Below are 21,610 nucleotides of genomic sequence, written 5' to 3'. Positions count from 1 at the left end.
ATGGACAATGCCATTCAACTCCATTCGAACACATACGGATCTTACATTACTCCAGAATTTGAACAAACCAAAGTAGCTCTTTTAGAATGTTACTGGGACTGCCTCACTCAACAACTATTAACACCCTGAGCTAAGAAACTCGAAAATTCAAAACTTCTCCATTACCAAGGAGCCCATATCAAAATATTCTTGATTCTCAAATCTGAAGTTCACAGATTGAGTATTATGCAGTTAGGCAAGTCTGTCACCAGACATATCCAGCCACCTCAGTCTAATTAAGTTTGAAGATTTGCCCACAGATATGATCAAAGTAGAGACCAGCATTACTTCCGGCTCAGGATATTCACCTTGGTCCAGAGGAGAAAGGAATAAATGCATGAGGTGATCTGTCCTTAGAGTTCTCAGGATCGAAGCGGTGTGGGTTGTAAACCTGGTAAGAAGACAGATTTCATCTAAGTATTGTTGAGGCAAACATAATGATATTTAATACAACATAAAATTTGAAGGAATCAAGAGGAAAACAAAATACAAAGGGGACCAAAAGTGAAATACTTTTTATAGAGACAGACTAGACCAAACGTTGAGACCACTGAGCATCTGTGAAGCCTACTCAGGTTGTTCACGACTGCTTAGAAGATTAAATAACCATGGATTTATAAAGTATATATACATATAGAAGAAAATTTATATTAAAAAGTTTAAAACGTTATGTAACTGTGATGGAATCTGAAATTGGAGGCAAAAAATTAAGTCTATATTCTCAGATAAATTTCTGGTAGTACCACAAGTAGAGCAAACAAAATAATATATTGATGATGGGTGGCCTCAACTTAATTTAGAAAAGTTCCAACCTTCCAAATAAAATTAAGATTTCAATGTATTATATTTGTGGACTAGATGATATATATCATCAAGAAATGCTTGTTTTTGAATTTGTCCCCATTAGTTTGAAGATCAAATTGTCGAAATTGCTTACTTCTGGCTTCCAGTATTGACTCAGCGGGGTCCTCTGATTCCAGCAATGATTAAGTGGGGGGTCCACAGAAGCCAAAAGTTTAACATTGTTTTAGTCTAGGCAACACAATTATATGTTTTTACTGAACAAGGACCTGTTTTGAGAAGTTTGCACTAGATTTGAATTTTATAAAAGCTATTAGATTTGATGTACTGTAGTTTCTACATAAATTCACCAATTTGTGGGCAGGACTTTTCTAGTGACGTCACAGATGTATACTGCTCACCTCTGTCAACCTGTTATGTCTGATTTACAGAGCAGAGAGGAGAAGAACAGGTATAAGCTGAGGTCCACCATCAGAAGATGGCGGTACCCCCCTCTGGCCTCAAGTGGATGAGTCTAGATTACAACCCTTGCCTGTATCGTCATACACAGAATACACATATTCTGACTATGGCGATATTCTCTATTTGGGACATTACTGGCTAAGTCTGGACTACATCCATGCAGTAAAACTGCACTCTGACTATAGGCCTTCCCACCCCAGATATCTCACCAGCGTAAAAACTGGTGACATTTCCAGGTGGGAAATGGGTGAAAAATGGAAAGATCCCATGGGAACCAGGAGTAGTAATTATGATAAGTGCACCCTCTGGGGTAACCTGGAATATGCTGTAATTCTGCCTCTGAGAATTAAAAATACCCCTGGTGCTAGTAACTTCAAGTGTAGGAATGAGGACCTATCATTCTCCCTTCTTAACGACTGACTGGCCTCCTGTGGCAATAGATCAAGTTTGTGCAAAAACGTCTCAGGAAGACCTGGTCCAATCCAGAGATTCACGATAACAACCGACTATGGACATTTGGTTTGTGCAAATTAGATGTGTATAAATATACAAACTGTGGCTACCCTGAATATCTGGCATGAGTCAGGCTCATTTAAACACCACATTGGACTCTCCCACGCTGGGATGACCCAGAAGTGTTCTTGATGGCTAGTGGATGGCATCGCAATCCATTTGAGAAAAACATGCATGATAATGACTATCCTTAAGGACAATGTTTGTTTCAATAACAAGACAATGCAAACATTTGCAAAAACTTTCTCTATCGCTTAGAGTTGCACTACAGAGTGCAATATGAATGCCCCTCTCTATACAACGAATACAAATAAGCTCCATCTTAGTTTTCTTTTCACTTATCGTCTATATACGCTGGCCCTCTACTTACAGCGCACTAGCTAAAGATATATTGACCGTAACATGCACCGTTTCAGTTTCCTATATAAAGTAAGCTGCTACCCTTAGCGGGTCTGATTTGCACTACATAGAACAAATAAATAAATACATGTGTGTTTTGTGCAGGTTAGTCTCTTGTGCCTTACTCTTTGGCTCTTTTGTGCAGGTTTGTCTGTTTTGCCTAGTCTTTGGCTGCTTTGTGCAGGTTGGTCTGTTTTGCCTAGTCTTTGGCTGTTTTGTGCAGGTTAGTCTCTTGTGCCTAGTCTTTGGCTCTTTTGTACAGGTTGGTCTGCTTTGCCTAGTTTTTGGCTGTTTTGTGCAGGTTGGTCTGTTTTGCTTAGTCTTTGGCTGTTTTGTGCAGGTTGGTCTCTTGTGCCTAGTCTTTGGCTCTTTTGTACAGGTTGATCTGTTTTGCCTAGTCTTTGGCTGTTTTGTGTAGGTTGGTCTGTTTTGCCTAGTCTTTGCCTGTTTTGTGCAGGTTGGTCTCTTTTGCCTAGTCTTTGGCTGCTTTGAACAAGTTGATCTGTTTTGCCTAGTCTTTGGCTCATTTCTACAGGCGGGTCTCTTTTGCTTAATATTTGGCCGTTTTGTGCCGGTTAGTCTGTTTTGCCTAGTCTTTGGCTCTTTTGTACAGGTTGGACTCTTTTGCCTGGTCTTTGGCTGCTTTGTGCAGGTTGGTCTGTTTTGCCTCGTCTTTGGCTGTTTTGTGCAGGTTCGTCTGTTTTGCCTGGTCTTTGGCTCTTTCGTACAGGTTGGTCTGTTTTGCCTAGTCTGTGACTGTTTTGTGCAGGTTAGTCTGTTTTGCTTAGTCTTTGGCTCTTTCGTACAGGTTGGTCTGTTTTGCCTAGTCTGTGACTGTTTTGTGCAGGTTAGTCTGTTTTGCTTAGTCTTTGGCTGTTTTTTTACTGGTTGGTCTGTTTTGCCTAGTCTTGGCTGCTTTGTGCAGGTTGGTCTGTTTCGCCTAGTCTTTGGCTGCTTTGTGCAGGTTGGTCTGTCTTGCCTAGTCTTTGGCTGCTTTTTGTAGGTTGGCCTGTTTTGCCTAGTCTTTGGCTGCTTTGTGCAGGTTGGTCTGTTGGGCCTAGTATTTGGCTGTTGTTGCAGGTTGGTCTGTTTTGCCTAGTCTTTGGCTCTTTTGTACAGGTTGGTCTGTTTTACCTAGTCATTGGCCTCTTTAGCCTAAAGACTAGGCAAAACAGACCAACCTGTACAAAATAGCCAAAGACTAGGTAAAACAGACCAACCTGCAAAAACAGCCAACCTGCACAAAACAGCCAAAGACTAGGCAAAAAAGACCAACCGGCACAAAACTGCCAAATATTAGGCAAAACAGACCAACCTGTACAAATGAGCCAAAGACTAGGCTAAAGAGGCCAACCTGCACAAAACAGCCAGTCTTTGGCTCATTTGTACAGGCTGGTCTCTTTTGCCTAATATTTGGCAGTTTTGTGCCGGTTGGTCTGTTTTGCCTAGTCTTTGGCTCTTTTGTATAGGCCGGTCTCTTTTGCCTAGTCTTTAGCTGTTGTGTGTAGGTTGGTCTGTTTTGCCTAGTCTTGGGCTGTTTTGTACAGGTTGGTCTGTTTTGCCTAGTCTTTGGCTGTTTTGTGCAGGTTGGTCTCTTGTGCCTAGTCTTTGGGTCTTTTGTACAGGTTGGTCTCTTTTGTCTAGCCTTTGGCTCTTTTGTACAGGTTGGACTCTTTTGCCTAGTCTTTGGCTGCTTTGTGCAGGTTGGTCTGTTTTGCCTAGTCTTTGGCTGCTTTGTGCCTGTTGGTCTGTTTTGCCTAGTCTTTGGCTCTTTTGTACAGGCTGGTTTCTTTTGCCTAGTCTTTAGCTGTTGTGTGCAGGTTGGTTTCTTTTGCCTAGTCTTGGGCTGTTTTGTACAGGTTGGTCTGTTTTGCCTAGTCTTTGGCTCATTTGTACAGGCTGGTCTCTTATGCTTAATATTTAGCCGTTTTGTGCCGGTTAGTCTGTTTTGCCTGGTCTTTGGCTTCGTTTGTACAGGATGGTCTGTTTTGCCTAGTCTTTGGCTCTTTTGTACAGGTTGGACTCTTTTGCCTGGTCTTTGGCTGCTTTGTGCAGGTTGGTCTGTTTTGCCTCGTCTTTGGCTGTTTGTACAGGTTGGTTTGTTTTGCCTGGTCTTTGGCTCTTTCGTACAGGTTGATCTGTTTTGCCTAGTCGGTGGCTGTTTTGTGCTGGTTAGTCTGTTTTGCTTAGTCTTTGGCTGTTTTTTTACTGGTTGGTCTGTTTTGCCTAGTCTTTGGCTGCTTTGTGCAGGTTGGTCTGTTTTGCCTAGTCTTTGGCTGCTTTGTGCAGGTTGGTCTGTTTTGCCTAGTCTTTGGCTGCTTTGTGTAGGTTGGCCTGTTTTGCCTAGTCTTTGGCTGCTTTGTGTCGGTTGGCCTGTTTTGCCTAGTCTTTGGTTGTTTTCTGCAGGTTGGTCTCTTTTGCCTAGTCTTTAGCTGTTGTGTGCAGGTTGGTCTGTTTTGCCTAGTCTTTGGCTCTTTTGTACAGGTTGGTCTGTTTTGCCTAGTCTTTGGCTGTTTTGTGCAGGTTGGCCTCTAGCCTAGTCTTTGGCTCATTTGTACAGGCTGGTCTCTTTTGCCTAATATTTGGCAGTTTTGTGCCGGTTGATCTGTTTTGCCTAATCTTTGGCTCTTTTGTGCAGGCTGGTCTCTTTTGCCTAGTCTTTAGCTGTTGTGTGCAGGTTGGTCTGTTTTGCCTAGTCTTGGGCTGTTTGTACAGGTTGGTCTGTTTTGCCTAGTCTTTGGCTGTTTTGTGCAGGTTGGTCTCTTGTGCCTAGTCTTTGGGTCTTTTGTACAGGTTGGTCTGTTTTGCCTAGTCTTTGGCTGCTTTGTGCATGTTGGTCTGTTTTGCCTAGTCTTTGGCTGCTTTTTGCAGGTTGGCCTGTTTTGACTCGTCTTTGGTTGTTTTGTGCAGGTTGGTCCGTTTTGCCAAGTCTTTGGCTGTTTACTGCAGGTTGGTCTATTTTGCCTAGTCTTTGGCTGTTTTGTATAGGTTGGTCTCTTTTGCCTAGTCTGAGGCTGTTTTGTACAGGTTGGTCAGGTTGGTCTCTTTTGCCTAAGCCTTTGGCTGTTTTGTACAGGTTGTTCTGCTTTGCAGAAGTTGCTCTGTTTTGTTTAGTCTTTGGCAGTATCCCACTCAATCAGAACTACAGCCCACATGGTTCCAGGAGCTGCTTCTTGAATTATGAATTATCGCTGTCCTTCGACCTGGTCATGGATTCGCTCAGGGGTAGCGGAAGTGCCCATTGTTGACTTTCAAAGACTTGGAATAGGAACTAGGATGATGAAGGGAGAACATATGTGCCCCAAACATTTGCATCCACTATGAGTGCCTATATCTCAGAGAGGAGGGGGGCACAGGAGTTGGGGTGAGATGCTGTGCTATGTAAAATGTGCGAAACTTGACGCTCACTCTAGGCTCTTCAATGAAGATTTCTGCTCATGTCACTCGGTCAAAAGTCCCCAATATATTGTACAGTACAAAACTATAAGACCCTGTTCTTTGATAGGCAATAACATGTTAAAGTTTCATCAAGGGAAGAATTCCTTTTTGCGTTACAGGGTCATAGTGATGTTAAGTTGGAACACTGAATTGAAATTCATACCTCGGGTTCTGGCCAGACGGCAGGGTTATGGTGAGTCCCGTAGATACTGATCAAGCAAGTGATTCCTGAAACGGAGAAAGAACATAAAAGATGTGCTAAAGACCATAGGCACAAGAAGAGGCCAAGAATTTGTTTGAACCACTGGTCATTCCATATACAAATCAAGGTGTCAATAGCATTCAATACAGTGCCGTAACAAAACTTGAGTGCCCCCCCCCTGCAAAGTACAGGGAGCCCCCTCCCTTGCCCACCAACTATCACTTTTGCTGAGGGCCCCCCCTGGAGCTCCATGGTCCCCTCACACCAGGGGTCTGTAGGGTTTATGCTATGCCACTAATTCAATGAGCATCTTCAATATCCCTGTGCTCGTGAAGAGCACACATGGTCCTCTATGTGGATTGCACTCAGTCATATGTAGAGTCGAGCAAATAACACCATCCATGGCCATATGTATAGGAGGGAATGTAGCATTCACCATGTCAGGTATATACTGACTCCCACCATGTGCCCTTATGTGCAGGACAGCAGGCGACAACCAGCAAGTACCTCTAGTAAGGAACGACTGCTTCGGAGATCATACCCAAGGCCAGTAGGGTCTGCATGCCACGTTCTGAAAGAGCTACCAAATATTTGGCAATTTCATAGCTGATAATCTTTGCAAAAGCAATCCAGCACAGACACGTTAGCTGTGCCTATGCTACGCATTTGATTGGACAGTCCAATATCATAATAATAATACCTTTGGGAATGACCCTTCCGTCAGGCAATTTGATGTCCTCAGTGCAGCGCCTAGATACCGCGGTAACAGCAGGATGCAGGCGCAGGCTCTCCTTAATGCACATTGTGGTGAAGGGCAGCTGGGACAAGTCATCCCTATAGAAAGAAAACACAGGTTCAAAAAACAGATCCACAAGAGCGCAAAGTTCTAGTAATGCGCTGTAGAAGAAACTCCATCTGGGACCGACTACCTTAAGCACCTTCCATGTGCTTCTGCACTGGTGTAATTAACTTTGAATCCTATTCTTATTTCTCCACTTATCACTTCCCAAACAGAAATGACTACACACCGCCAGTCACCCAAGCGATATTGATCAGTATTATCTTACCTATGTCGTTTAGCTTACCTTTACACAATCTCTTTGAACTTTCTTGAAATCACATTGAGTCTAACTAACTTTAACAAACCAGATGTTCAAAAAGAATATCCATCTAGATCCTCTCTGCTTAACGCCTTCTCCTCGACCTCATCACATATATAGCAAGGTCAAATTAATGGAACCCTTCGCACATGCAACACCATTTATAGCACTACCATAATACTCGAGAGGGACCCAGTATGTTAGTTGATGGAAGTTTTAGTATAGCTACAAACAGTGAAACCGTGCAATGGTAAGGCTTTGAAAGCCATCTTAATTAATTGCTTATTTAAAAAGATGCGGATTGCAGACGTCCTGCCTCGAACAATAGGACCAATCTAAAAAACAAGCGGCTTGAAGCAATCAAGCTGATCACACAAGTCAATGTGTGATACATCACAAAACAGAAAATGAGCCATTTAACTGCAAATTAGCAGCTTCATATTTGAGTTCAATCAGTGATAAATTTGGAAAATATAAGTGCCAGGGCTCTCGTCAGTGGGACATTGCAGCTGGCCCCACCCATTGCCCCTGTCAGCGCTGCCAATGACAGTACCAACACAACTACTAACCATCACACTACTACAAGTGTGACAATTCAGACTATTCCAGGCCCAACAATTAGGCGATTGGCTCGGGCGGTATTTATCAATGATTTTTGATGTACATCGGATTTATAAATAACGGTTGTTGTTCCCCTCTCTAAATTGCACAAACAGTGCCACCACATGGCCGACTGTCATAAGTGCCATTGTTGACAATTATGTGCTGGTGCAGAGCACCGGAAACCACCGGCTCAAATTTAGCACTGAATTCAATATGGCAATTCTAAATTCACTTTTTCAAATGCAGATAAATTGACTGATTTCTGGGCAACACTCATGTAAGGAAGGTGGAAGTGGAGGTAGAAAACGCTTTTGACATTAGTTCGAATTAGAGGTTTGCTCACCTGTTTTCACCTATAATGTTGTGTAAAGGTGCAACTGCTTGAGCACTGCTCAGAAACCTCTTGTACAGGTGACAAACATATTGGTCACATTCACTTTAGCAGGTGTACTACGCTCTAGGACAAGAATGTTTTATTTTTTAACTATGGCTGTGATACTCTGATGCATCTGGTTAATTCAAATTTTCTTTGCTGCATTAAGAAGCTGCTAATCTGGGAATTGTCAAAAAGTTAAAAATCCTATCTTGCCCTATAAAGTATGTATGCAAAGAGAAACTTTCACTTCCGGTGCTGACTGGTTCATGTTCAAAACTTCCAAGGCTCACGTCTCATTAAAGATTCACAATACGCATTTTTAAAAATTTAAATCCAAGAATAATTATGCAGTGCTTTTTATAAAAGCACTTCAAGTGGATACGGATTTCATAGAAATTTGAAGGACTTTATTTCTGAATGCAGAAACTGAGTGAAAGACAATGATGGTGAGAGCGAGTCCTAAGGAAAGAGAAGGAACAGTTTTCGGGTCCTTTGGAAACTAACCTTGCAAATGTAGTCTGCAAATTGCAATTTTCGGATTTAATAAGGATGAACTTGAGAGAGATGGAAATGAGAACATTATAAAAGTATTATTGATGATCTTTCCTTTGACGTATATGTCCCAGAGGTAGGCCTTTTACTAGGAGGCTAAATAAACCTACTTAGACCTTCATTACAAGTGGACTTCGGTAGCCAACTGCCATCTCTCCTCCGTTCTTCGTCCTCTTCCTTCTTACTGCAGTCCTGGCCGGCAGCAGGAAGCACGTGGCTCCCAGGTTCACCTGAGCCAATCACAACACTGCAATGCCGCGTTGTGATTGGTTTGAGCGTCATGGATCGGACCTCATATGGGGAATGGGAGGTTTTGCATGTTCCTCACCAGGCTTCGTAATGCAGCCTGGTGTTTACACAGCCTGTTGTTCAGTGGGGCAATGCTCCTCCGCCACGGGTGGACTTGCTTCCGCCTCAATACAGCATATGATAATACGACATGCTGTGTTACAAATTACAGGGCCGTCAGTATTACCCGGTAATGGTATCACTGGGTAATCAGAAGTTGACCCCAGTAGGACCTCCTGGAATGGATTTATCAAGTAGGAATCGGTGCTACAACACCAATTTGTGTAGGTGAGCGCGTAGTTTCTTAACTTATTCTGGTCAAAGTCCTTGAGGCTTGACCTGAAGATTTTGTCCTTAGAAAATGATGATGTATTACCAAATATGGTGTCGCAAGAGCTGTATCACGTTCTGGATGAAAACTCATGCTCCAGGGATCGGTCGGCACAAACAAAAAGCCTCCAAGCTTGATGCAATCTCTTGAGAAAGAAGAATGGGGCTGCCGTCCATTCAGGGTCGGGTCTCGCGTTCACAGCACCGGAACAGGCCGCAACGAAGTCAGTCACATGCGGCGTTATACATTTTATGTGACCTTACCAATCAACCTTCATGATCCAAATGTCCACCTTCCACACCTTCTCGCTTGGAGCCTTTTGGCCGACGCCCACCATGAAATATTATATCCGTGATGACTAACAATCACGGTTCCCTGCCCTTTCGTTTGTCCTGATGAAGACCCCAGCCTAAGGTTACACTGCTACCTAGAAATTGAGGGGTCGAAACGTCGGCAATCTTTTTTCTGCCTATGAACCAACCATATTGTTGTATTAACCCAAATGGTTATCATTGAAGGCTTTTGTTTCAACTACTTGTAACATTCATGTACTTTAGTGTTGGTTGAATCTATAAGCCAACACGTGTCACAATTACTGTTAAAATTGGGTCTCATTGACCAGTACCATTTCACTATTTATCCCCAAAACCCACACACCTTCCTTGCACTATTCCCTTCCCTCCCCGGGGCACTGTTACTATTTGGTCATTTGTAAATTACTGAATCAATCCCTGATTTCATTAAATTGTGAACCATATATTGTGTTTTGATTCAATGTGATTTATGAACACTGAATCTCAAGTGTCTCTATTTTCTTTTCCAATGTTCAATTTGTTTGCTTTGTGCTTCTAAACGGTTCCACACTGGGACCACTTGTTATCTGTACCATTTGCAACCCAGGTCCCAGTGACTATTTTGGGTATACCCCCATTTTTGTACCACACAGAATTAAATATGGAGGCAGCTGGGACTGGTCCAATAATGGTTTACATATATCTTTTTATCCTTATTAACCATCTCATCTTAGAAGAAGGTGTAAATAAAATAACACCCTGATATTTGACTAGAAGTTACTAAGAGGGCATCTGTTGTTATGATATTGATTGTTTTCACATTTCAGTCTATATTTACCCATATCTCGTTTTTGTCACTTTATTGGCAATTATATACAAATTAAGCTGCAACTTGTATATTGACGAAACAGGAAAATAAACGTTTCCACTGTCTTTAAGATTTTAGTGTATTAAGTAGCCAGGAATAATAAACAATTCAAACCCATGAAAATATTAGTTGTGATACTAACACATATGCGCAGATGTCAAGGTTTGTTCGGAAATCACTTAACGCTGTCAAGATTACACCTATTCCTGCTGGTGTCTTGATTGACCGAATGTAGAGAGTCACAGGAAGTCCCAACTCCTCATTTTTTCCATTATAAAAAATAAATGCATACAGGGGGAAACACGGTTTGTCATCTATATCCCTATGTAAAACCAGTAAAAAGATAACAAAGGTAACATAGGTAACCTTATTTGTGTGGGCAACGAGAAAGTTACCTATTTATTTATTTATAACGTTTTATATAGCGCAAACATGACCCAAGAGGGTATCAGAGCGCTTTACATTTAGGATTGTTGCAATACAAGTTACATCAGATACAAGAGCATAGTAAGGTACAGTGCACATAAACAATGTTTCAATAATTCGTAGGAGGGAGGGGAGGAAGGAGTAATAGCGGGGAGATGAGGAGGAACTATGCCCAATGTCCCGCTGGGTAGGTGACGGTCAAGGGGGAAACCAGGGCCAATCTCCTCATTAGCTGCCAAGCAGCTCCACCTCATCAGCCATGTTGCTCAGGTCTCAGAGTTCAGGAAAAAACAGTTTTTAGTTTATTTGATTTGCGACGGTTATATTGCGCTATCTAGACCCGGAGGTATCAGAGGGCTTTGTGGTATATAAATAAATAATACCGGATCTAGGTTTGACTGGACATAGCAATAACAGATAGCTCAATAAATAAGAGTCAAGATTCGAGGTAGTAGGAGTTTGCAGGTTTAATACAGCATAAAGGACAGGAACAGGACAACCTGCACAGGAATAGGATGGCAGAGCCCGGCAGCTGCCGGGGCTGGATCTGGGATGAGCGCGCGCTAACTTTAATAACAGTACACAAGCATATATACTAAAACAGTTGCACTACAATACATACAATAGGCGGAGCAGTGGGTGTGGTCAGTAGCAGTCGCGAAAGATAAGGGTGAAAGTGGGTGTAACAGGAGGCGTATACATAGACATGTGATGTAAACGTAACAGAATATGTCATAAATGGGGCGGAAACATGGAGGGGGCTACCTAAGGAGCCGGGACCTCTAACCTAATGGTGCGCGTAAACTGACAATGACGTGTTACTAGGAGAAGCTGGGGGCTATGACTTCTGTGCTAGGAGCAGAGACTGAAGTCTGGAGAGTCAGGGCGACATGTGCCTAAACAATATCTAGTATCTGATGTTTAGAGAACATGTTGATATAAACTAAGAGTCAGGAGGGGAGAGGCTAACAGACTCTAAGACTGGAGCATGCATTATTCTACATGTAGTGCGTGATGAAGAATATTAAATGACCATAAATACAGTATTTCTCTTACATGGAGACGTAAAGGCTAGACTGTGACGGAAACTATTGATGCGATTCAGTAGCTTAGGAATGCAGAGAAGGAGGGCTGAACTGATAACTAGAATCATAACATACTCTTGGCAGACTCGTAGGCAGAGCCAGGCTGAACCGGGCACTGTGAGGCAGGAAGTAAGTGAAGGGTCGAGGATACAGGTGGGGGCTGTATCGCTCCTCAGCGAGGGCCCAGGGGACAGGAGCTGAATCTGGTGTCCGGGCCCTCTTGAGGCCTAGAAACGGGGACTTTACAATGAAATAACGTGCACACTGAGAAACGTGGCAACGTAACTTTACATAGGCCTGATATTCGTAGTATTCACGAGAACTGGGAACTGGCATACTAGGGATGGACACAACTATAATTGCGTCTTTAATCAAACATGGGGAATACATATGCATATTAATCATGCACACATAACATAAGATGGGGAACACGTAGGGACACAGAACATGGCAAAATTTACTTTTCCACATTCCCTCCTTGTCACTACGTTTCCATCAGGAAACATCAATATTCATGATACCATCTATCATTTCATACAGTATCATTTGCTCGTCTCGAATTTTCTTGGAACGGGATTTAGAACGGGACTTGGGACTAGGAATACAAGAGGTAGCACAAATGCCACAAATCGCAGGGCCACATTGTATACATAGGCAGCAACTGAATATGATCGCTACTGCAATACCTAGAAAGGACAATACTTTCCATCCCCAGGCGGAAATTATATTCCAGAACCAACCGGACCATGTCCAGGTGCCTGGATTTTGGTGTAACAGATGGGCAATTTTATGGAGTCTGGTTATAGCTGAATAAACAGACGGCGCGTTATTAGGAATGAAAATGCAGCAACTAGATCCGATGACTCTACATGCCCCGCCCCTATCGGCCAGTATGACATCAAGGACGAGACGATTCTGGAGCACGACAATTCTCATAAAGGATTGCTCTTCGGTCAAGTTACCTAGAGCCGAGGTAGTCTCAATCACTACTGCCTCGAGTGTTCTGGTTAATCTACGTATCAGTTTACTATTCACAACAGTACCTAAATAGGGAAATACACCTTTATTGATATCTATGTATTGGTCTAGAGCAGTTTCAGAAACATTTGTGCCACTATTTCGTCTGGAAAAGTGGTAGAATCAGTAATCCATCGGACTGCTGATCGGGCTAGTTCTTGTTCATGTATGGTATTTAACTTACTATAACCGATTCGTGATTTCAGAATATGATCGGTAGCTTGAAATACTTGTTCTAGAGAACCTTGTTCTGGTGCTGGATGATGAAAAACTGACTTGGGTTCTAGGCGTAAATGGCGGTCTGGAAATCTAGATTTTCCTACATACGCTATTCTGGCGGGATTCTCGTCGTCTACCTCTTCAGTAGAAGAGTCATTCTCTTTCTCGCTTACTTGTGCTGCTTTACGTTGTTCGTGTAACTTTATTATTTCCTTACGAATTCTCTTGTACATACTCTCTATACTACTGATAGTTCTGTGTTTACCCTCGGCTATATTATCACTCCACCTTGTCAGGATTCTCATTTCGGCCGGATCTTTGGACGGGTAATCTTGTTCTCTTATTAAACAATTAATCAGAAACTTTAATAGCATGAGCTGGATCTCAGCTTTCCTTTGAGACATGGCTTCGCCAATACTTTCTGGATCATCCCCTGTACGGATGAAACGATATATTCTGTCTAGATCTTCTTTCATATTCGGTAGGGTGTCCAAATACCCGGTCACCCGTCTTACACGGATGGAATATATAACTGTACTATCATCACCTGCAACTGGATCATAACGGCATTCAGTAAGAGCTCGTCGGATATCTGCAACGGACTTATATTTGGGCGTACGCTGTAACGCACATTCATGTAACTCGACTAACGTTAAACGTTGGTGTGGTGGCGGGGTACCAGGAGGACCTCCTCCTGCGGCCCCTAAACTGGAATCGTCGACTGATACTCTTCGTACTGGCGCGGCGGGAAATTGTAATGTAGGCTGGACCGGGGGTACCGTGGCAGGTACTCCGGTGTCTGGAGGAGCAGGAATTGCATGATTTACAGGGACTGACGAAACAGGATTTGCATATTCTGGGACTGTGTCGTCCAAGTAGGACGAGATGAAAATATCAGCTGCGGTCGGTTTGTGACGTAGCTTGGTCGGAACTAATGGTGGCGGAAAATTGCTGGATGCCTCCGGGGTCGCTTTTGGCAAGCCCTCGGCAAGAAGAGGATACATACCCTTAATGAGGGCATTCCTCTGTCTGTCTGACTGTTCGGTTTTGACTCGTTCACCTATCTCGATTAATTCCCTTTCTTGGGCTCGTTCTAAGGATTCTTTACTTAATTCTGACTTTCTGATTTCTTTTTCGGTTCTTTTATGAGATTCTTTGCGCCATAACTCGATGGCATCTTTCTGTGACTGTCTGGCTTTCTTTTTCCATAATGCTTATTCTACTCGCATGATGCACTCGGCATCCCATGTACCCGATACGGGCCATCTATACTTTTCTTCTAACTGTTTGGTATACTCTACCCATAAATCTAGATACAATATGGCACTTATGCCATGCTTCTGATACATAAAATGACCTGGACTGTCCCTAGGCGGGACAGGAACTGCTGCTTCTAACAGACCTTTTCTGGTTTTTAACTGACGTAGTTTAGAAAATAAAGGCATGACTGAACTGTAATCTAGACACAATACAATACAAAATGAACACGATAATTACACCACTTTCATACCACAACATTAAAATACATGAATGACATTTAAAAATAACAGTCTGAACAGAATACTACCTGGAATACTGAGAACAGAATACATGAATCTTCTCGAGAACAGAACTGACTAGAACAGAAACTAGATGCACTGCTAAACAGTACGAAACTTACCGGTCTCATAAAGAGACACGTCAGGACCCGCATCCACCGAAGTGGACACTTCGTTTTGGGATCTGTGTACCACCAAACCCCACGGACCAGAGACAATTAGATTGACCCTGTCTAGATACTACCCCAGCAACGGTACTCACCGGGCAGCAAGAACGGAAGGCCTCGGACTGGACTGGACTGCTTCGACGCCGGACGGACGAACTTCGGACTTCTGTTACGGGTGGGCCTCCGGATACCTCGGACCTTGGACTCTCGGCTTGGGCTCTGGTCGGGACTCGCCGCGTTCCTCCACCGCCTCGTCTGGATGCTGGACCGCAACCTCCGTCTCCTCCGTGGGCCTGAGGGATACTTGAAGCAGAAATATCTGCACGTGGCCGGTATGGTTCCGTCACGGCTGCAGAGGGTCAGGGGGCATACGTGGCTTCACCGGCGCGTGGGGAAAGGGCAAGTCCCTATTCGGGCGCCATTATGTGGTATATAAATAAATAATACCGGATCTAGGTTTGACTGGACATAGCAATAACAGATAGCTCAATAAATAAGAGTCAAGATTCGAGGTAGTAGGAGTTTGCAGGTTTAATACAGCATAAAGGACAGGAACAGGACAACCTGCACAGGAATAGGATGGCAGAGCCCGGCAGCTGCCGGGGCTGGATCTGGGATGAGCGCGCGCTAACTTTAATAACAGTACACAAGCATATATACTAAAACAGTTGCACTACAATACATACAATAGGCGGAGCAGTGGGTGTGGTCAATAGCAGTCGCGAAAGATAAGGGTGAAAGTGGGTGTAACAGGAGGCGTATACATAGACATGTGATGTAAACGTAACAGAATATGTCATAAATGGGGCGGAAACATGGAGGGGGCTACCTAAGGAGCCGGGACCTCTAACCTAATGGTGCGCGTAAACTGACAATGACGTGTTACTAGGAGAAGCTGGGGGCTATGACTTCTGTGCTAGGAGCAGAGACTGAAGTCTGGAGAGTCAGGGCGACATGTGCCTAAACAATATCTAGTATCTGATGTTTAGAGAACATGTTGATATAAACTAAGAGTCAGGAGGGGAGAGGCTAACAGACTCTAAGACTGGAGCATGCATTATTCTACATGTAGTGCGTGATGAAGAATATTAAATGACCATAAATACAGTATTTCTCTTACATGGAGACGTAAAGGCTAGACTGTGACGGAAACTATTGATGCGATTCAGTAGCTTAGGAATGCAGAGAAGGAGGGCTGAACTGATAACTAGAATCATAACATACTCTTGGCAGACTCGTAGGCAGAGCCAGGCTGAACCGGGCACTGTGAGGCAGGAAGTAAGTGAAGGGTCGAGGATACAGGTGGGGGCTGTATCGCTCCTCAGCGAGGGCCCAGGGGACAGGAGCTGAATCTGGTGTCCGGGCCCTCTTGAGGCCTAGAAACGGGGACTTTACAATGAAATAACGTGCACACTGAGAAACGTGGCAACGTAACTTTACATAGGCCTGATATTCGTAGTATTCACGAGAACTGGGAACTGGCATACTAGGGATGGACACAACTATAATTGCGTCTTTAATCAAACATGGGGAATACATATGCATATTAATCATGCACACATAACATAAGATGGGGAACACGTAGGGACACAGAACATGGCAAAATTTACTTTTCCACATTCCCTCCTTGTCACTACGTTTCCATTAGGAAACATCAATATTCATGATACCATCTATCATTTCATACAGTATCATTTGCTCGTCTCGAATTTTCTTGGAACGGGATTTAGAACGGGACTTGGGACTAGGAATACAAGAGGTAGCACAAATGCCACAAATCGCAGGGCCACATTGTATACATAGGCAGCAACTAAATATGATCGCTACTGCAATACCTAGAAAGGACAATACTTTCCATCCCCAGGCGGAAATTATATTCCAGAACCAACCGGACCATGTCCAGGTGCCTGGATTTTGGTGTAACAGATGGGCAATTTTATGGAGTCTGGTTATAGCTGAATAAACAGACGGCGCGTTATTAGGAATGAAAATGCAGCAACTAGATCCGATGACTCTACATGCCCCGCCCCTATCGGCCAGTATGACATCAAGGACGAGACGATTCTGGAGCACGACAATTCTCATAAAGGATTGCTCTTCGGTCAAGTTACCTAGAGCAGAGGTAGTCTCAATCACTACTGCCTCGAGTGTTCTGGTTAATCTACGTATCAGTTTACTATTCACAACAGTACCTAAATAGGGAAATACACCTTTATTGATATCTATGTATTGGTCTAGAGCAGTTTCAGTATAATCGACAATCGGGAGGTCTCTCTTGTGTCTAGTATGTACCAGGTGGGAATTCCTATGATAATCAGGTGGGGCTAGGAAAACTGGTGGCAGTAGGAAGGCAATGTAACAGGTTCCCTCCCAATCGAGGGGCAGACGAACATATGCGGTCTGACCACAAACAAAATAAGAATGACGTGAAGCTTTAAAAATAGATTTCCTACTGTCACTATACTTGACAATAGTAGTACAATCACTATGTCCTACATGTACGGAGCCATTCTTTCGGACACATAATTCGCCTTTGACTGGTAATACTGACATAGCAGGGAAGTCTGGAGTAGTATCAGACTGAACATTCAGGACCATGAAATTCGAAGAATAATTACCTAAATTATAAACTTCATTTTCTAGATCTAACCCTGTTCTGTGGGGAAGACCTTGCTTGTCTGGAAAACATGTACTGTTAAGAAAAGACATATCTGTTGAGGATGACGTTAACGTGGACCATGCTCCACACGAACCATTATGTGAAAATGGATAAGGAAACAGTGGCAGAACTCCCTTCGGTGTCTGGAAAGGGGGGAGTCGACCACACACCCAACAATTAGTGGCATTGCTGGTCTGGTGTGAATAATGTAACATGCGGATAAAGGAATTATTACGCATAGCAAGACGATAAGATAGTTCATGAGGAGGCAGATCACTAAACGTGTGCTCTACTGTAGCAATAGAAGACTTATTTACATGAGAAACTGGAAAACACAAATAAAATGCATAACCTGTGCAGGTAATCATGAGGCTGAAAAACAATATGAAACTTAGAAAAACGATACATCGGATTGAGTTTTGACTAACTCTCTCACTATGGGGGTCTATTTTATACATGTCAGAAACCGGTCTAACCGTTTCACCTAGGGGAGGACTTAGACAATCAAACTGGCTGACTTATTTTACTAGACCTTAATTTTAGCTTATACTCCTGTTGCGGAGTTTTCTCTAACAGGGAGGGTTTCGTATCAATGTCATTTGCGGGACAGTCCTTAAGAATAGTACTTTGGCAATCCTTAAAATCCTCGGAAATGTTCTTGGAAACAGTCTTTAGTCCATAAAACTTTTTCACGTGAGACAGGTGGACCCAGCCCTTCCTGCCTTCCAGCTTGACGGCAGTACGGGTGGCCAGGAGGACCTGCTTTGGCTCCTTCCAGCGAGGCTCCAGCGGACTTGAACGATCAAAGTTCCTCACAAGAACCAGATTTCCGGGAACGATTTCATGCGGTGCCACCTCGGTATTGTCTGGAAATGCGGCGGCAACCTGTGAACGACAAGAGTGTAGGGCAGACATCAAGGAAGCTAGGTAATCTGTCAACATATTACTTGAAACATCGGTAATACTTCGGGGTCTAGGTGTACCCCACATATTAGGGGGGCGGCCGAATACGACCTCGTACGGGGACAGACCTGATCTGGAATGTGCGACCATGCGCATATAAAACAGAGCGACTGGCAGAGCTACTAGCCAGTCTACACCTTTCTCTTGACAGACTTTGGCAATGCGGATTTTCAGGGTCTGGTTATGTCTCTCTACGAGACCGGCTGCTTCAGGATGGCGTACGCAATGGAACTTCCACTGGTACCCTAACAACAGGGAAACGTGTTTCATCAGTTCAGATGAGAATGGCTGGCCGTTATCAGAATATACGACCCTAGGGAGTCCATAGCGGGGGAAGAATTCACGAACCAACTGCTTGGCAGTGGTCGTGGCTGTGTAATCTGGAACTGGATATGCCTCTGTCCACCTGGACAAAGCGCATACAACTACAAGGACATACTTGAAACCTCGACATCGCTCCATCTGAATATAATCCATCTGGAGGACTTCAAAAGGGTGGTCAGGGGGCTGGAATCCACCTTGTTCCACCGGGACACTTTTACCTGGATTAAACTGGCAACATATCATACAGGTACGGACTTTCTGCTTGGCTGCAGCTCGTAAATGCTTGTTGAACCAAATGTTCTGTATACTGTCTAACATAGCTTTTTCTCCTAAATGGGCTGGACTATGTGCGGTATTGATAATGACTTGAACCATAGAGTCGGGGAGAAACCATGTGGCTCTACCCTTCGTCACCCATCCCTGATCTGTCTGGACCCCTCCTTGTTCGGACCATTTCTTGATTTCTTCGGGAGTAGCATGTAACTGGATATCTATGACATCTTGAGTAGGGTCCTTAACTGTCATACAGGTAGTCGGAGCTGGAGTAGGTGTCTGTGTCGGATTAACTGACATATCTGGAGTCTGTGCTGTAAGCTTGGCTGTGCGATCTGCTAGATCATTACCTTGAGAAATAATGTCAGTAACTTTCGTATGTGCTTTGCACTTCATGATAGCAATAGATGTCGGTAAATGTATGGCATCTAACAGAGCTTGAATAAGGAGACCATGCTGAATCTTGGTTCCATGAGAAGTCATGAAACCTCTCTCCTGCCAGAGCACTCCGAAGTCGTGTACAACTCCGAATGCGTAGCGTGAATCTGTGTAAACATTAACTTTCAGGTTCTTGGCGTGTATGCAGGCTTGTGTCAGAGCAACTAGCTCTGCTGCTTGAGCAGACAGGGTGTCAATACGGTGTGTTTCTATAACTTCAGTGTCAGTAGTCACTGCATACGCGGCTACTAGTTCTCCTGTACTTGTTCTCATACATGAATCATCCACATAAAGTGTCAGGTCGGGATCTGGTAATGGAATATCTGTCAGATCTTGTCTTGGCTTTGTCATGGTGTTAACTACTTCCACACAGTCATGTGTGGCAGGATTCGAATTAACTGACGGTAACAGTGTAGCAGGATTTAGAACGTTGCAGCGTCTGATTTCTATGTGTGGCTGGAACAGTGTCAGTTCATAACCTGTTAAACGTGCAATGGTCAAGTGCTGAGTCTGTGTTCGATTTAAAAGAACTTCCACAGAGTGTGGAACTTGTACTGTCAAGGAATGTCCTAATACTATGGAATCACTTTGTCTGATAGCTAGTGCTGTGGCTGCAACTGACTTGAGGCACGCAGGCAGAGCCTGGGCTACTGGATCTAATGTGCTCGAAAAATAAGCACAGGGCTTGTATTGTCCTGCTTGATCTTGTGTGAGAACAGATAATGCTGTACCTTCGCGTTCTGTGACGAAAAGTGTAAAAGGCTTACTGTAGTTCGGTGTAGCTAGAACTGGAGCTTGGCATAAGGCTTTCTTCAACTCATTGAAACTAAGTGTATGTTCAGATGTCCAAGGGAGGACAGTCGATACGGCTGCCTCCTGTGTCGTTAACTGTATTAGTGGTTTAGCTAGAAATGCATACTGAGGAATCCATTGTCTGCAGTAAGAAGTAAGGCCGATAAAAGCACGTACCTCCTTCTGGGTCTTGGGCTGAGGAAGACTTGCTATTAACTGGATACGGTCTGGTGTCAACTGCCTACCCCACTTGGACAGTAAGTGGCCTAAGTAGATCACTTGCTGGACACAGAACTGGAGCTTCGAAGGGGACACCTTGTGCCCCATCTCGGCAAGGAAATACAAGACTGTAAGTGATGCTCGCTCGCAAGCACGTTCAGAACGGGCTGTGATCAGTAGATCATCGACATACTGGAGCAGGGCAGTGTCAGTTGGCATGTGAATATTGTCTAGTTGTCTCTTAAGTGCTTGACTGTAAATGCTAGGACTTTCCGTGAAACCTTGAGGAGCTCGTGTGAACATATAGCTCCTTCCATTTAAACAAAATCCGAAAAGAAACTGGCTGTCTGGATGAATGGGGACACTGAAAAACGCGTTCTTGAGGTCTATGACTGTGAAAAATGTTGCCTCAGAATCAATGGCTGTCAATAGGGAAGAAATATCTGGAACAACTGGATACTGGGGAATGATACATTTATTGAGTTCTCGAAGGTCAATCACTAATCGATATACTGGGGGTGCATTTGGATCAGTACGTTTCATGACTGGAATGATCGGAGAATTACATACATTGGAGTCAGTTTCTACAACTACTCCTTGAGCCATGAGCTCGTCAATAATTTTGGATAAGGCTGCTACAGCCTCAGGTGGTAATCTGTACTGTCTGATTCGTGGCAGGACTACACCTGGTTTGAGAGTCACACGATGGGGTGTGATTTGCATGAAACCTACATCAGTTGGACCTTGCGCCCATAGATGCTGCGGGACATTAGACAATCTTGGATCAAAATCTCGTAATACATAGTGACCCTTGAAGTCACGTAGAAACAGTCGTATTCCCTCTGGGGAACAGCAAATAACTGCACCTAATTCTTTCAGTGTCTTAATACCTAACAAATTTTCTGGACATGACTTCGTAAGTAACAGATCAGTAGTGCGGGACAATGGACCTACTTCTAGAGTAACTGGCTTAGATATCTCGTTTACAATAGGCTTTCCTGAAAATCCAAGGGAAACATTTCTAGAGCCTGAGAGCGGAGCCCCTGGAACTTCGGCGTGACTGATGGTCGTCCTACTTGCCCCTGTATCAATCAGAAACTTTCTGTCTTTCCCTAGTACTTGACTATGAACATAGGGACCTTCTTGATCTACAGGAATCTCGATGAGAGGCAAGCCTACCTCCCTCTCTAGGCTGTTTCATGAGTACTGTTGGTACTCTGGATAC

The 21,610-nt window shown here is 43.8% G+C and overlaps 1 protein-coding gene across 8 annotated transcripts in view; it reads right to left on the bottom strand.

Annotated features, from left to right (window-relative positions):
- CYP4F22 (cytochrome P450 family 4 subfamily F member 22) overlaps positions 1 to 21,610 on the bottom strand; it is a 288,015-nt gene that overhangs the window by 1,799 nt on the left and 264,606 nt on the right. For all 8 annotated transcript variants that reach the window (XM_078682603.1, XM_078682636.1, XM_078682594.1 and 5 more), the window contains 3 exons: positions 6,555 to 6,688; positions 5,816 to 5,880; positions 348 to 430 (listed from right to left, as the gene is read on the bottom strand). In XM_078682603.1, coding sequence (XP_078538729.1) covers positions 348 to 430; positions 5,816 to 5,880; positions 6,555 to 6,688 — 282 coding nt within the window. The remainder of the gene's footprint in view (positions 1 to 347; positions 431 to 5,815; positions 5,881 to 6,554; positions 6,689 to 21,610) is intronic.

This window comes from Lissotriton helveticus, chromosome 1_1 (genome assembly GCF_964261635.1).
Source record: "Lissotriton helveticus chromosome 1_1, aLisHel1.1, whole genome shotgun sequence".
Taxonomy (NCBI): Eukaryota; Metazoa; Chordata; class Amphibia; order Caudata; family Salamandridae; genus Lissotriton; species Lissotriton helveticus.
Note: the sequence above shows the minus strand (reverse complement) of the source record. Positions and strands in the feature narration are given on the sequence as shown.